Genomic DNA, 14070 nt, shown 5'->3' with positions numbered 1-14070 from the left:
TCCATGTCAATATTTGGCATAATTCAATCTGTTTTTAAGATTAAATATGACTCGAGACATTTCTGTTCAGAAAATACACAGCTTCTTTCCATGTTGTAGATCCGAAACGGATTAAATAATCAGTTATGGGTGATCGTTTAATGGTTCAAAACGTCTTCTGAACACACAATGAATTTTTGTACTCACTTAAATATTGACGTAAACACATCAGAATGGACCAACATTAACCCTTTGATGCCCAAGCAGCCATTATCTATTATGACCCGTACACAAGTCAAATCAGCTGTCCTCTTGAAATGTCAATGCGTTTTTATTTATGACAACAAAGTATTGATGCACAATGCAAACTAAATTTGTATTTTGGAAGAAAAGATTATTTGGAATGTTATTTTTTTTTCTTAATTCATGCATCAAAGGGTTAATGACATCAATGGAGATGAAGCACTGGATGCTTGTTCAGCATCGTAGAGTTCAAATAACACCGACAGGTCAAACCCATCATCAACACCTTTATGCAAAACATGACGAAAACCTGGTCAGGTGACTAAAGCAGCAGGATTGTCAGTTAACAAATGATTAGACCACTGTAACAGGAAACTAGTGTTGTTCATCGCTCACCTGGACCCACCAAACACAGGTCCAGACTCAGGTACCATTATTACACTCTACTTAAAGTAACAGTTCACTCGGAAAACAGGAAATGGTCATCAAAGCAGCTATAACATGTAACTGAGTTTGAGAAGCCAAGAAAAGAGCAGCCTGAACAAGCGGCTAAATAACTCATGAGGACTATCAGTGATGTTTAGAGTGACGCTGATGACAATTTTGTTTTTTGGGTTGAACTAACACTTTAAAAGCTGTTATTTTAGTGCCCGTATGCAGAGATACAAATGATTGTTCCCAACAGTAAAGTATGCTCATAAAATGGTCTTGATTTAAACAGATCCTTCTCAGATGTTTGTAAACTCACAGCCGTAGTTTCTTCTCATAACACACTTGTTTCGAAGTGTTCAATGTGACCGTTCTGCAAACGAGTGTCTTGGTTTTCCTCAAGCAAAGGGGAAAATGAGCTGGGGTCGCCTGCTGAGGGCGGTAGCGTGTCGAGAGGGGTCAGGTCTGTGTCTGTGGTGGCACACGGGACATATCCCGCCTCGGCGTCTGCCGGAGACTGGCTGAGCCGTTCCAGGAGGAGGGAATGAATGAATCCGATAGGAACGGGAAGAAATGCGACAATGATGAGTGTGCTCAGGACAGCAAGGGCCCAGCCCGGATAGGGCAGATCTTCCTTTGACGCCTGGGAGAAAAGGATGGAAATTTAAAAAAAAAACAAAAAAAAACAACAACAACAAACAAAGAACAAGATAAACTGAAAAATAGTTCTAAGAAAAAAAGAACCGTACACTGAACATTAGAAGAAAAAAAAATGTATTTTTAAAATTTGAGTTCCATATTTGTTAAGTCTTTTATGGTTACTATAATATAAGGGAACATAGAATATGGAAGAAAGATGCAATTTGGTTCAGTTGCTGATATTTTTATGATGAAATTCTGATAGATTGCAATGTAAATGAATGAGATCTTTATAACAGACTATTTCTAAGAGAAAAACGCAACATGATACATTAAGGCTTTATGAGGTTTAAAGGCTGTATAAGTTTAAAGTAAAGCTTGTTTGAAAGAGCACAGGTGATTTTACCTTTTCTCTGTTCCAGGCGATGTATGTGGGACGCTCCAAGAACATCTTTAGCAGACTGGCCCCCAAGAGCCCCAGCATTGCAACCGGACACACGTACTTCCACAAGTACTTGTACACCACAGGAACCGGCCGACCCAACATCAGCTTCAGGTCCTCCAAAAACCTGCATTGAAAACACATCACGTTTATGCACTTCAAACCACAAATAAAGGCATTTCTGCTTGAGCTCGGAGGGCTTGTGATACCTGTCCGCTCCATAAAACCACGCCAAGCTGATGGTCTGGAAGATGACGACCATGATGAGGGGAAGTGTGGCGGAGTAGTCATCAAACATAGTCACAAAGTAGTTTCCACAGCGCTGAGTGAACATGAGACCGATCAGAAAGCCCAACGCACAGCTGCACGCTGGGAAAAATACAAAACAACAATACTGATTAAAACCAAGAGACAGACAAAACCTAAACAACAGCTTTTAAAAATAAACCCAAATCTAAAAAACAACAGTGTTACCTGTAAAGAGGAATTTGTGGTTACGCAGGGTCTTAAAGGTGTCCGTCAGTGGGGTCAGTATTCCTGCCATGGTGCCGAACATGGTGGACAAACCCAGATTGAGCAGCATGAGGAAGAACAGCGCTGACCAGAACGGACTCCCAGGAAACAAAGTCATGGCTTCAGTGAATGCTATGAACGCTAGACCGGTTCCCTCCACACCCTGAGAGAGAGAGAGAGAGAAGATCGCAAACTTAAACATCCTAACCAAAGAAATACTGCAGAATTGAGCAGAACTACAGATTAATTCATTGCGATGACTTTTCTTAGACCTGTCATCATTCCAATAACATTCCAATAAGACCCCAGCAACCACCCAAAATAATGCAATAATGCACCCCATGCTCACGGACCGTTGACAAAAGTGAAAACACTTCAGGAGTGTCAAAGTCGTCATCGGATTGGTTGAATTCTACAGGATTTCCGCGAGGCTTGAGTAGCGTTCTTTTACGTTCTGTCCGGAAACAAAGATGTGCGGCGCAAAACCCCCTCACGAAAGAAGAAAGCCGCCATGCTTATCAGGATCAACTAAATGCTGGATTTTCAAAAGTACGTGAAATATTTTAAGTTCGCCGCGTAGAATCTGTAAAATACATCCGCAAGTTTTACACAGCGGTCTGTTCTTGTGGCGACATTTCCACGCCTTGAAACATGACGATGAACGAAACGATCTGGGATTGGTTGTTAATCATGTCATCAAACGGACTCATGGGTGGGCCTTGGCCAATGAAAGCTGCCATGAATTCCAGAACTTCAGTCTGAAGACCCAAAACATTCCAATAATGCCCTAGCAACAACCCAAAACATTCCAGAAAAGCCCTAGGAACCACCCAAAACATAGAATAACCTAGCAACCCCCTAAAACATTCCAGCAATAATCTAGAAACCACCCAATATATTCCAATAACCAACTAGGGGTGGGAGATATAGACAAAAATGAATATCTTGATATTTTTTTTCAATATTGATATTCAGACAATCCTTCAAAGAAATGTGTGCAAACTGGCAAAGAAGGTCCAGTTGGTCTTTTGTAGGGAAGCATCGAAATGAAAATTCTTTGCCGAAACCGAAAACGAGAAAACCAAGGCCGAAAACCGAAACCGAAACACCGAAAGAAATTATGCCAATTATTTGTACCATTGCATTTATTGCTATGACCGTGTACTAACTTTACTAAAATTAAGACATTGCAATTGCATAAATTAATATTAAAGTTTCAAAGATAATTACAATTACATAAATTAAAAAAAAACAAAAATACATAATTACAAATGATGCAAATATTTATTAAGCACATTGCAACAATGCACAGTATTAAAATAAAATTCAAACTAAAAATGTATCCCACTCATGTGTATATTAAATAATAATTTACAGGCCTACTGTCCTCCAGAAAGGTTTTAAAATGAACTGTTCTCTCATAAAAACAAAGTGCATTTAGGTGAAGTGCATTTGAAATTTTTCTCTGTAGGACTAGAAAGTGCATTACTTCTCCAGTATAGGCAAGACTGTTATCACTTCTGGGGATGGGGACTTCAGACAGATAACCATCTAGCTGTTGAGCAGTTGAGCTTGTCATCTGCCTGACATTTGAGAAATATTTGAGAGAGTGTATTTAAATAAACATTTTTATCAAATTAAAGCAAAAAATCTAGCAGAAAAATGGCTACAATCTGATATTATGTATATGTGTGTGTGTATATATATATATATATATATATATATATATATATATATATATATATATATAATGTCACATATATAGTAGCCTAAGAACAAAATAGCCAACGTATTATTATTTGAGGCACTTTCTTGCAGAATTCCACTGAACACATCAGACAGCGAGGGTGCATGTCCCTCATCTGGTGCAGACACGAGTCTTTTTTTCTGCGCTCTGATCTCAGTCTCCTGCGCTTGGAGCTTCTCCGTCTCCACGCGGGTTCTCCTCATCCAGCGCGGCCTGGATCATTTCTCGTGCGCGCTGCCTTATTTCCGCATCCAAGTAATGGTCTTTATAACGCGGATCAAGCACATTAGCGATGAAGTGCAGAGGATCCGAATAGATCTCAGTGAGACGTGTGCTAACAGACTCTATAAGACTGTACTTTTCTTTGTTTTCACTTCGTGGTCCGTCTTAATCTCTTTGTTAGGAGACGCTTTAGTGCTGCGAATAAAGGAATAAGAAGAGAGAGAATGTTCTCACTGGTGTGAAGTGAATGTCGCGGGGAGCTCGTGGTCTGCGCTATGCAGGTGCACGTGCAGGTCGCGGTTTCTGTTTGCGTCATCACAACATTTCGGCCGTGTTGTTTCGGTGATAAAAGTCCATCGGCCGAAAACCGAAAATGCCATTTTCGGCCGAAAATTTTCAGTGGCCGAATTTTCGGTGCATCCCTAGTCTTTTGACTTGATGCATTTGACCCATTTTTGTATAGAATTACTAGTACATAAAGATATGAGACATTATTGATTTAAACATGAACCAAGTTACTGTACTAAATATTTTAATACAAGAACAGTGCTTTTTCAGTACAATATATGTACATAATAAATTAACTTTGTGCTTTACAAACAGTACTCTATTAGTAATAGACTAACAACAATGTGACTACCTCTTTGAAAAAAAGTTGTTTTGCAAAATGTAAACATTAGAACTAGGGATGCACCGAAAATTCGGCCACCAAAAATTCTTTTATAGACTTTTAATCACCGAAACAATACGGCCGAAACGTTGTGATGACGCAAACAGAAACCGCGACCTGCACGTGCACCTGCATAGCGCAGACCACGAGCTCCCCGCGACATTCACTTCACACCAGTGAGAACATTCTCTCTCTTCTTATACCTTTATTCGCAGCACTAAAGCGTCTCCTAACAAAGAGATTAAGACAGAGCACGAAGTGAAAACAAAGAAAAGTAGAGTCTGTTAGCACACGTCTCACTGAGATCTTTTCGGATCCTCTGCACTTCATCGCGAATGTGCTTGATCCGTGTTATAAAGACCATTACTTGGATGCGGAAATAAGGCAGCGCGCACATTTTTAGTTTGAATTTTATTTTAATACTGTGCATTGTTGCAATGTGCTTAATAAATATTTGCATAATTTGTAATTATGTATTTTTATGTATTTTTTTTATAATTTATTTAATTGTAATTATCTTTGAAACTTTAATATTAATTTATGCAATTGCAATGTCTTAATTTTAGTACAGTTAGTACACGGTCATAGCAATAAATGCAATGGTAATAATTGGCATTATTTCTTTCGGTGTTTCGGTTTCGGTTTTCGGCCTTGGTTTTCTCTTTTTCGGTTTTCGGTTTCGACCAAGAATTTTCATTTCGGTGCTTCCCTAATTAGAACACAATGGTGTTTTCTTTGTGAATGTTTCTGCCAAGGTCTGTTGTGTCTTTTTTTTTTGTTCCGTGTTTGTAGCAGCAGTGCAGTTTTGTTCAGCACAAAGCCTTTCATGCTCTTCAAACTGTGTTTTGTGCGTGGTACGGAGATGATGGAGTGGTTGGTTGTGACCCTCTGCTTTACGGCGATCTGCTTGCGACAAATTCTACAGCTGGGCGACTTTTGTGGCTCGTCTTTTTCGTCAAAACCAAACCATCTCCTGGCTAAAGATGCTGACGTCTCGCTGTTAGCTCTTCTGGCACTGGTTTTGAGGATGACTGTGTTTTTTCGCTTTCTTCGCTCATTTTTGTGTTGTCGCGCTCGAAGCTAGATAACAAGTGACTGATGAGTAACATGCGCACGGCACACTGTAATGATGCAAGACGTCAGGGGCACTGAGGCATTATGGGAAATTCCCTGTATTAATAAAAATGTTTTAGTTTGTGTTTTCTAAAAGTTAAAAGAAGCCCTGTTCGTGTTCGGAGGCTATTCCGGTTGATCATCTTTTGGAGTCATCATTATACAACGCAATTTTCTAATGATGCAATCATGAAGCTCGCCACTTGAGGACGCCACAGACATTCAAGAACAACTTCCTAACTTTAGACTTCAGTTTTCTGCAAACAACGCATATTTTACCTTTTCTAGCAGCTATTTCATTAACTGTACATCGGCTTTACTCTTTAAGTTTTTGGACTGTTGCCTCAACATAAGAAACATCATAACACATAGGTAAGCGCTCCTATGTGGAATTTGGATATTATCGTCTAAACGATATATCGCCCATCTCTACTACCAACCACCTAAAACATTTTAATAATACCCTCGCAACCACCCAAAACTATATTTTGCACCACTCATGCTTTGTTCAGAAAAGATAAAACATGTAGTTGTGTTCTGTACCTGTTTCAGCTCCTCCTCCAAGCTGCAGGCGGTGAGGTTGTAACCATAGATATTTAGCTGCTGGCCTCGAGTCTTGTACAATTGCTCATACTCATTCAACGTCATGTCCTCCACATCTGACACATTAATGATGAGGTCAGGGAAAGGACGGCTGGACATCGCTTTAACCACGGCCCTCATGTTACTGCAACATTCACAAACATACAGCTAAACATCTTAAAGCTTCAGTAAAAGATACCTAAATAGCCTATACTTGAGGCATTACAATGCATTTTTAAGATCAAACATTCACAGATCATTTGTGTCTGAGCTGCACACTGACCGGTTAACACACTTCGTGGCGATAGTTTTGGCTCTGAAACCCAGCACAGCAAACACCACCAGCGTGGCCAGAACGGACGTCATGAAGTTGACTCCAGACACGGTGAATGCGTCTCGATGGCAGTTGTTGTGCCTCGGGTTGTAGGAAGAGTACGCGATCACAGAACCGAAACCCAAACCCAGAGCGAAGAACACCTGGGTCGCTGCCTGACGCCACACCTGAACATCAGCCCAGATCTCCAGCTGAGAGAAATCAGACATTGACTTTAAACACACCTTTGGGGAAACTGAATGGCTTCAGAATTACACTAAACATGTCACATGATAATATATAAACGTACATTTATTTATTAGATGAAAAACTTAAAATACAAATGTTGGTTTGTCAACTAATACAAATGTTTTTCCTTGAAATACTAAAACTAGAATAAAAATAAAAGCTTAATAGAAATAAAAAAACACTAATAAAAATTATCATTGCACAGTTACCAAAAAAAAAAAAAAAGTATTATTAAAAACTTTTTTTTTTTTTTTTTAATTATTACCTACTATATTATTATATAAATAATATTAATCAACACTGATTTTTAGGTAAATAACACAACACAGAGAAGACACCGTCTTGGTGACTACAGTAATTTTCATAATATAAATCCCCAACTCAAACACACAGTTTAGTGTTTGTTTACATACCTTGGGGTAAAACATGAATTTGATGCCCTCGGACGCCCCGTCTAGTGTCACGCCTCTGATCAGGAAACACAGCAGCACCACGTACGGAAACACGGAGGAGAAATACATCACCTACACACAACCCATACTGATTAATATCATCAACAATCAAATTACAACACAAAATAAACATCATATATATTCAGATTCAAGACACAAACACAAACTCCAAGTACCTTGCCGGTTGATTTGATGCCCTTGTACATGGCCAGACAGACGATGACCCAAGCGGCCAGCAGACATCCAGTGATGATGGGGTTTAACTCTCCGGTTTCATCAATGGAATCGGTGATGTCCAGAGCTTTACGGTACCAGAAATATGCCGTGGGAGAACTGGCGGCACATTCCTTCACTGGGAGTGAAAATTAGATAATGCATCTCCATGTATAAAGTCAGATTTCTGGCATCAGTTCTTCATATCTTAATCTCACAAGTGTAAACTACTCATTTTATAATACACTACACAGACTCCTAATCCTTACCGGTGTTGTTCCCTTCTGTCGGACAGGCTTCCCAAGGTAGAGTATACTTGAAAGAGCTTCCCAAGTAAAAGATACTCCAACCGATGATGACGTTATAATACAGAGCTACAAAGAAACACACCTGGGAACAGAGAACAGGAAAACAGTGTATTAAAGGTCATATATTGTACACCTTTCTGGAGTTTTATTTTAGGTTTTGATGTCCTTAAGAATATATATTTGCGGTATAAATACCAAAAACCATCTCATTATTTTTTTACAGCTCCTTTCTCAGGAGGTCTTCTAAGAACAGGTTGATTTTAGCCCTTCAAATTAATATTCATGAGCCTCTTTTCTGATTGGCCTGTTGTTTTCTGAGTGACACACGGCCAGGCCGATCACAGCGCTAGCTGCAAGCAAAAACTGGAAGCGGCCCATTTAAACCACAGCACATTCGGCTATGTAAGGAGCTTAAAATATCACAATATATTGTTGTGATGTTGGGTGCCAGAATTGATGTAATACAGCCTCAAATTAGAAATTTGATTACATATCTGCAACCATTGCCAGACAAAAAAGATTTATGACATCTGTCATTAAACGTGATAAAACAAGCTGAATGTACAGAAATTATCGTCAAAAATGCTCGTGTTTGCAGCGCACACTTATTACAAAATGTCTATTAAAGTATTGTCTTTTGTTGTGATGGACAGATTTCTTGCATCTCACTTAAATAGTTAAATAGCCCCTAGACCTCAGTTATCTTGAAAAAAGCCAATCAAGATTTAATGTTGTTTACATGTCTATCTGTTGTTGTTGTTGTTAAAATGCTTAAAGAAAAACCAAGTGCAAATTCATCACTCGACACCATTGCAGAGCATTAATCGTTTCAGCCTTATTCAAAAGTAATCTACAAGTATTAAAAAAAAATAGTAATCCATCGAGTTATCCATATTATGTAACTAACTGCAACTTTCATCATTTAATTTGTAATCAGTAATGGACTACAATTTGCAAGTAATCTACCCAGCACTGGAGAGCAATACATAAAATGAATTATCCAGGGAATTCACAGCCTCAATATCTTAATTTGTGCTGCGAAGATGAAGGTCTTAGGGGTTTGGAACGACATGAGGGTGAGTAATTAATGACAGAATTTTCCTTTTTGGGTGAACTATGCATTTACAATTGCATAATAATGCATTTAGATAATGTATACAATTAGTACATATGATTTATATACTTAAATATGAAACTAAGTCCACAAGTATTAAATGCGGTGTATAGTTACATTTAAGCCATCTTAAGGAACAAAGAATACAAATTTCCTCAAAAACAAAAAACTTTAAAACGTCATTTTGACAATAATATGGCATTTAGAGATAAAATTATTGATTGAGGAGGATTTTAATGACATTTTGGTAATTCTAATTTTCTGCAGCTGCTAAAGTAGTACAGTTTCTTTATTATGCATCAGTGCAACTGACTAATAAAGCCACATAATACTCACCACACAGCTGGAGTAGCCAATGCCAACAAGTCTGGGAGAAATGTGCCTCCAGACGCCGATGCTGCCCTGTCTGATGCTCTGACCCGCCGCCAGTTCCAGAAAAAACAACGGCACGCCGACCAGTCCCATCAACAGCACATACAGCAAGATGAACGCTCCTGAAAGACAGTAATATGACGATTACAAAACAAAATCAATCAATACATGCAATCAAAACGATCTCGTCCTCACTCACCTCCTCCGTTCTGGTGGCAGAGGTACGGGAATCTCCAAACGTTTCCCAATCCCACACTGAATCCCACCTGAGCGAGGAAATACTCCACCTTGCTGTCCCATCCGTCTCGGGCCGTTTCCATTGTGACCTCCTGCTCGAGCACTAAACCCGCTTCAGCTTCGTCCCGCTGGCCGTCCGCAGGCAACGGCGGCTTCTCTGACGTCATCTGAGAGAGACACAGACACTCATTTGACCATTCAAACAAATCACACATAAAGCCACTGCGGATTTATCTTTGTTATAGAACATACAGCTATAAAAATCAAGTTCATCTTGCTAGTTCAGTCATAAAACTGCTCAATCATGTGTGCTGCTTCATGTCTGATGGCTATTCAAGTTCACTTCTGTCTGAGTAATCAGTCCAAGAAAATGATGGAGTAAAAGCAACAAACAGCATTAGAAAACAATCATGTGAACACCGTTTGATCTGTGAATTTATACTGGATATAGATTTTAAAAAATGATTCGCTAAAGAATAAATGAGACTGTTTGTGTTTTATACGTGAACACACTTAAGAGCAAACTCAAACTGCATCTCAGTTATGATTGCTTTTAATATGCAATGAGTGAGTGCATGTGTTTTTCAATTTGCATAATTATTAATATTTTTGCCATTCAGGTGATTATACACACAATGGAGATGTAAAAAAAAAAAAAAGCTTGATCTTGTTTTACAAAATGACATCTTTTAATTGATCCTTTCTGTGAAAATGCTAATTACTACATAAGGCTGTTAAAGATAAGATATTAAGATATTACATGTTAATGTACTATAAGTGTACTATTATCATCATAATCATCAAAAACAATAAAATACTAATTATTTTTATAATTTCTACAATATTCTAGTGATTAAGGATTTGGAACAATTTGAGAAGTAGATGGACCAAAATGAGATCTGAGTCCACTTTCAAGGCAAAAGAGAGTGTGAATGCAAAAAAATAATAATAATAATTCCTTGATTCTACCAGACTCTTCAAGACCTACCAAAACACGTGGTAGTGCGCATGCGTACAAGAAACATAATCAGTAAAATGACAGTTTATGCTCTAAAACGATCATTCAGAAAAAGAAATGCACGATCAAACAAAACCAAATGCTGTTTAAGTAAGATCTAACACTGAGCCAGTAAAGCAGCTGAAACAGTTAAAGAGATCAGCTAGTGCATCTCACACATGAAACAAAAATGAAATAAATCACCAATATGCGCCCAAATTCGCATGTAAATCAGTAAATCTTACTTTCAATATATCTTTGTACACATAATAAATAGGAATTAAATAAATTCTCACCGCTGCTGTGATTCTCAAAGCACGCGCACGTGTTAATGTCTTACGGCGCGGGCTATTGTCACCGGCTCACACATACACGACTCAAATCCTCTTAATAATACCACTCTTCAAGTTCCCCAGCTGATCCATACAAATATAAATTACAAAACCAAGTATTTAAAGTACATAGCGACAAAGAACAACATTTATTTTCGCGCTCTTTCAGTGTGGCGAGCGCTTCCGATGCGCGGTTGTAGATTCACGGAACTTCAGCCAACACCCTCGTCATATTTGTGTGGCCCCGCCCACCTACGTATGCGACGTTCTGAGCTTTGGGAACGAGTGTAAAAATATTCGTGCTTTAGCATAGTACATCACATTATTTTCCAATAGTAAAAATGTTAGAGTATAATACCTTATTTAAATTTAGAACTTTTATATAAAAAAAGGTACAGGAAGAAATGTTCAACGTAACTGATGCATCAAATAGGTTATTGCATTATCCTTCGTTTCTTCTGTAATACTCACAACAAAGTTTTCATTAGTTTGTCCTTGCTCCGCATCCATAATTATCTGTCTCTATATAGCATCTGCTGAATGGTTTATTTAGGCCTATATTCTTAGCATGATTCTGCGTGCTGTACAGTTGACATGCGGCTCTTTATTTCCTTCCAAAAATTGCTGAATGATGCAACTTCAGACAGGATTACAGTGAGTTTACTGTAAGTTACTGTCAAGCAGGTGGCGCTGTTGTCTCTTTGCATCTTATTTCACAGTCAAAGTGACCCAACTGACCAGGACACGAAACTTTACTCTCATACATTGTAAATAAGCCTGGCCAGGATTAATAATTGCCTTAGATTGTTCTAAGATTCATTTAATAAAAGCAACATACAAACTACATAGGCTTTACAATGCAAACTGAATATAATTTTAAAGCTTCTTTTTTATTACTATAACCATGTACGTCATCTGACTTAATAAGCAAATAACCATTTGTCATAACCTACCGTTTTGTGACTGAAATCCTAGCAGATTCCTCTTTGAAAACATCCACGTTGTCCTCTGAATATCACACACAAATCAAATTATCCAGCACTTTTAGCCACACAGCTGAAATGTCAGGACCCCAAAGTCCAACAAAGCAATAAAATGCGTCGTGACTAAACGATCAATTTCATTTTAAAAACCAAGTGCTGTTTCAGCACCGAAGAGAAGTTCATTCCCATGGAGTTTATTTTGCCACGTTGAGTTCCATCGCAGCTGTCAATCACAAGGAAGAACCGCCCAACACAGCAGCCAAGCCCCGCCCATAATCTTGTGAAATGTGGAGCTCGGTTGGACAGAGAGCTGACCTGAGAAATGACATGACCTTTGTAGACTTAACAGTGTGAATAAGAAAAAAAGAGGTCTCAAGACGCGTTTTCTAAGAGTCCTCTTTTACAACGCAATTAGCCATTCTTTTACGAGTTCTTGGATTATTATTATGAGAGTCTCCCACTTATTGATAGCCTATCGACTGCCTGACGCCTGCAAATTATAGGCCTTCATTATCCTGGAAATATAATTGAGGCAAAATATAATCGGTAAACAGTCTGTGGGTTGATGTTTGCACAGAGCTGTATATGGGGAGATAACATGCTGGAATTGTTATGCATTTTTTTAACAAGATGAGAAAATAGGGAGACTTATTATTGTATAATGTTCTATTATGTTGGTATATTAAATGACATAGTCATGTTGGTGTTTTGGGGGTTAGTAACCATTGTACACTGTACCATTATGTTGAGAATGTGCTGGGGTTGAGGATCTGTAGTAATGAAACTTTCATTAAAAAAAAAAACAGCAATAACAAAAAGTTACTATGTGATTTAATTAGGGATAGTGGTTTCAGACTATTCTGTTTTTAAGTTCTGAATTTAGGTTTGCAGTTCTCTACATTAATAACAAGGTGAATATAAACTAAAATATACTATTTCACACAAATAGTAATCCACAAAATAATGTAAAAAAAAATTACAATCGATAAATTATCAAATTTGCCTTTTATCTTTTCAGTTGACTATCATAATTAAATGATTTCTAAGACAAATGACAGGCACTTGTCTCTTTAAGAATAACATATCACAAATAAGCTGGGTAATTATTACAACTTTTATTGACACCTTTCATAAACCAAATAATATGTTTGACACCTTTTCTGAAAAAAATACAGTCAGTAGAAACAATGTCAATTATAATATAAAACAACTTTGAGACATAATTTTTTTTATAAAATATGATTGTACACAAATCAGTGCATAAACTTTAGTATTATCAGTTAAACAACAATTAAAAGATTTAAAGAATGGATATCTGAATACAACAGTTCCCATGGGGCCTGAAAGTAGTTAAAGTGTGTGTGTGATTTAAAACACTATTAAATAACTCCTGATCAGTCGTCATTAACAGTAGCTTCTTGTGCTGCTCTTTTCTGAACCTTTTCTTCACACAAGTGTGTTCTCTTCATTAAAGCTTCAAGGGTTGCTAGATATAATGCGAGGGACAAAGATCAAAAAGTGTTCACAGTTATCAACCCCTGTATGACGCCTAAGATTTGTGAACCACAAAAACAGATTTGGTTTCATGTAATGTAAGGCCTTCACGAAATTAATTTCCCTAGTTCTCAACAAAAGAAAAGAGTTCAAAGAGCAGGAAATAAAGTGAAATAAATACAGTGCGAGAATTCAAGTTCAAAACTGCACCACAATGGACAAATGACAGAACAGCATCTCATTCAAATCAATAATACAGAAAACTACGTAAACCAAAAAATAATGCATTTGAAAATGATGAATAAATATAAAGAATATAAGCACAGCTCATGTAAAGCCGTGGAGGATGTGTGAAATATGCAAAAAGCAAACTGAAGAAAGTTGTCCAGGATGGAGACTGAACTGCTGTCACATACAAGAGTTTAAG

General features: G+C 37.8%; 1 protein-coding gene across 3 annotated transcripts; it reads right to left on the bottom strand.

Annotated features, from left to right (window-relative positions):
* Nucleotides 1-402: 402 nt before the first annotated feature.
* slc6a16b (solute carrier family 6 member 16b) lies at nt 403-12368 on the bottom strand. 3 transcript variants are annotated; one of them, XM_059525196.1, is made up of 12 exons: nt 12120-12368; nt 9800-10004; nt 9565-9722; nt 8076-8196; nt 7770-7945; nt 7555-7665; nt 6863-7104; nt 6541-6724; nt 2207-2408; nt 1942-2101; nt 1697-1859; nt 403-1294 (listed from the first exon to the last, which is right to left on the bottom strand). In XM_059525196.1, exons 2-12 carry the CDS (start codon nt 10002-10004, stop codon nt 986-988), a joined length of 2031 nt encoding a protein of 676 aa, XP_059381179.1. In that variant the 5' UTR covers nt 12120-12368; the 3' UTR covers nt 403-985. The 3 variants fall into 3 exon arrangements, with proteins under 3 accessions (XP_059381179.1, XP_059381177.1, XP_059381178.1); XM_059525194.1 differs by lacking the exon at nt 12120-12368 and adding an exon at nt 11638-11790; XM_059525195.1 differs by lacking the exon at nt 12120-12368 and adding an exon at nt 11131-11370.
* Nucleotides 12369-14070: the final 1702 nt, after the last annotated feature.

This window comes from Carassius carassius, chromosome 35 (genome assembly GCF_963082965.1).
Source record: "Carassius carassius chromosome 35, fCarCar2.1, whole genome shotgun sequence".
NCBI classification, from domain to species: domain Eukaryota; kingdom Metazoa; phylum Chordata; class Actinopteri; order Cypriniformes; family Cyprinidae; genus Carassius; species Carassius carassius.
The sequence above is the reverse complement of the archived record's forward strand: the minus strand, read 5'-3'. Positions and strand labels throughout refer to the sequence as shown.

Excerpts from the sequence above, each read along its gene's own strand:
- slc6a16b (XM_059525194.1), bottom strand. The coding sequence starts at position 11,676 with ATGGATGCGGAGCAAGGACAAACTAATGAAAACTTTGTT. Across the intron at positions 9,723-9,799 it reads CTGCCACCAGAACGGAGGAG|GAGCGTTCATCTTGCTGTAT; the intron begins GTGAGTGAGGAC and ends ACTGTCTTTCAG. Across the intron at positions 1,295-1,696 it reads TCGCCTGGAACAGAGAAAAG|GCGTCAAAGGAAGATCTGCC; the intron begins GTAAAATCACCT and ends CTTTTCTCCCAG.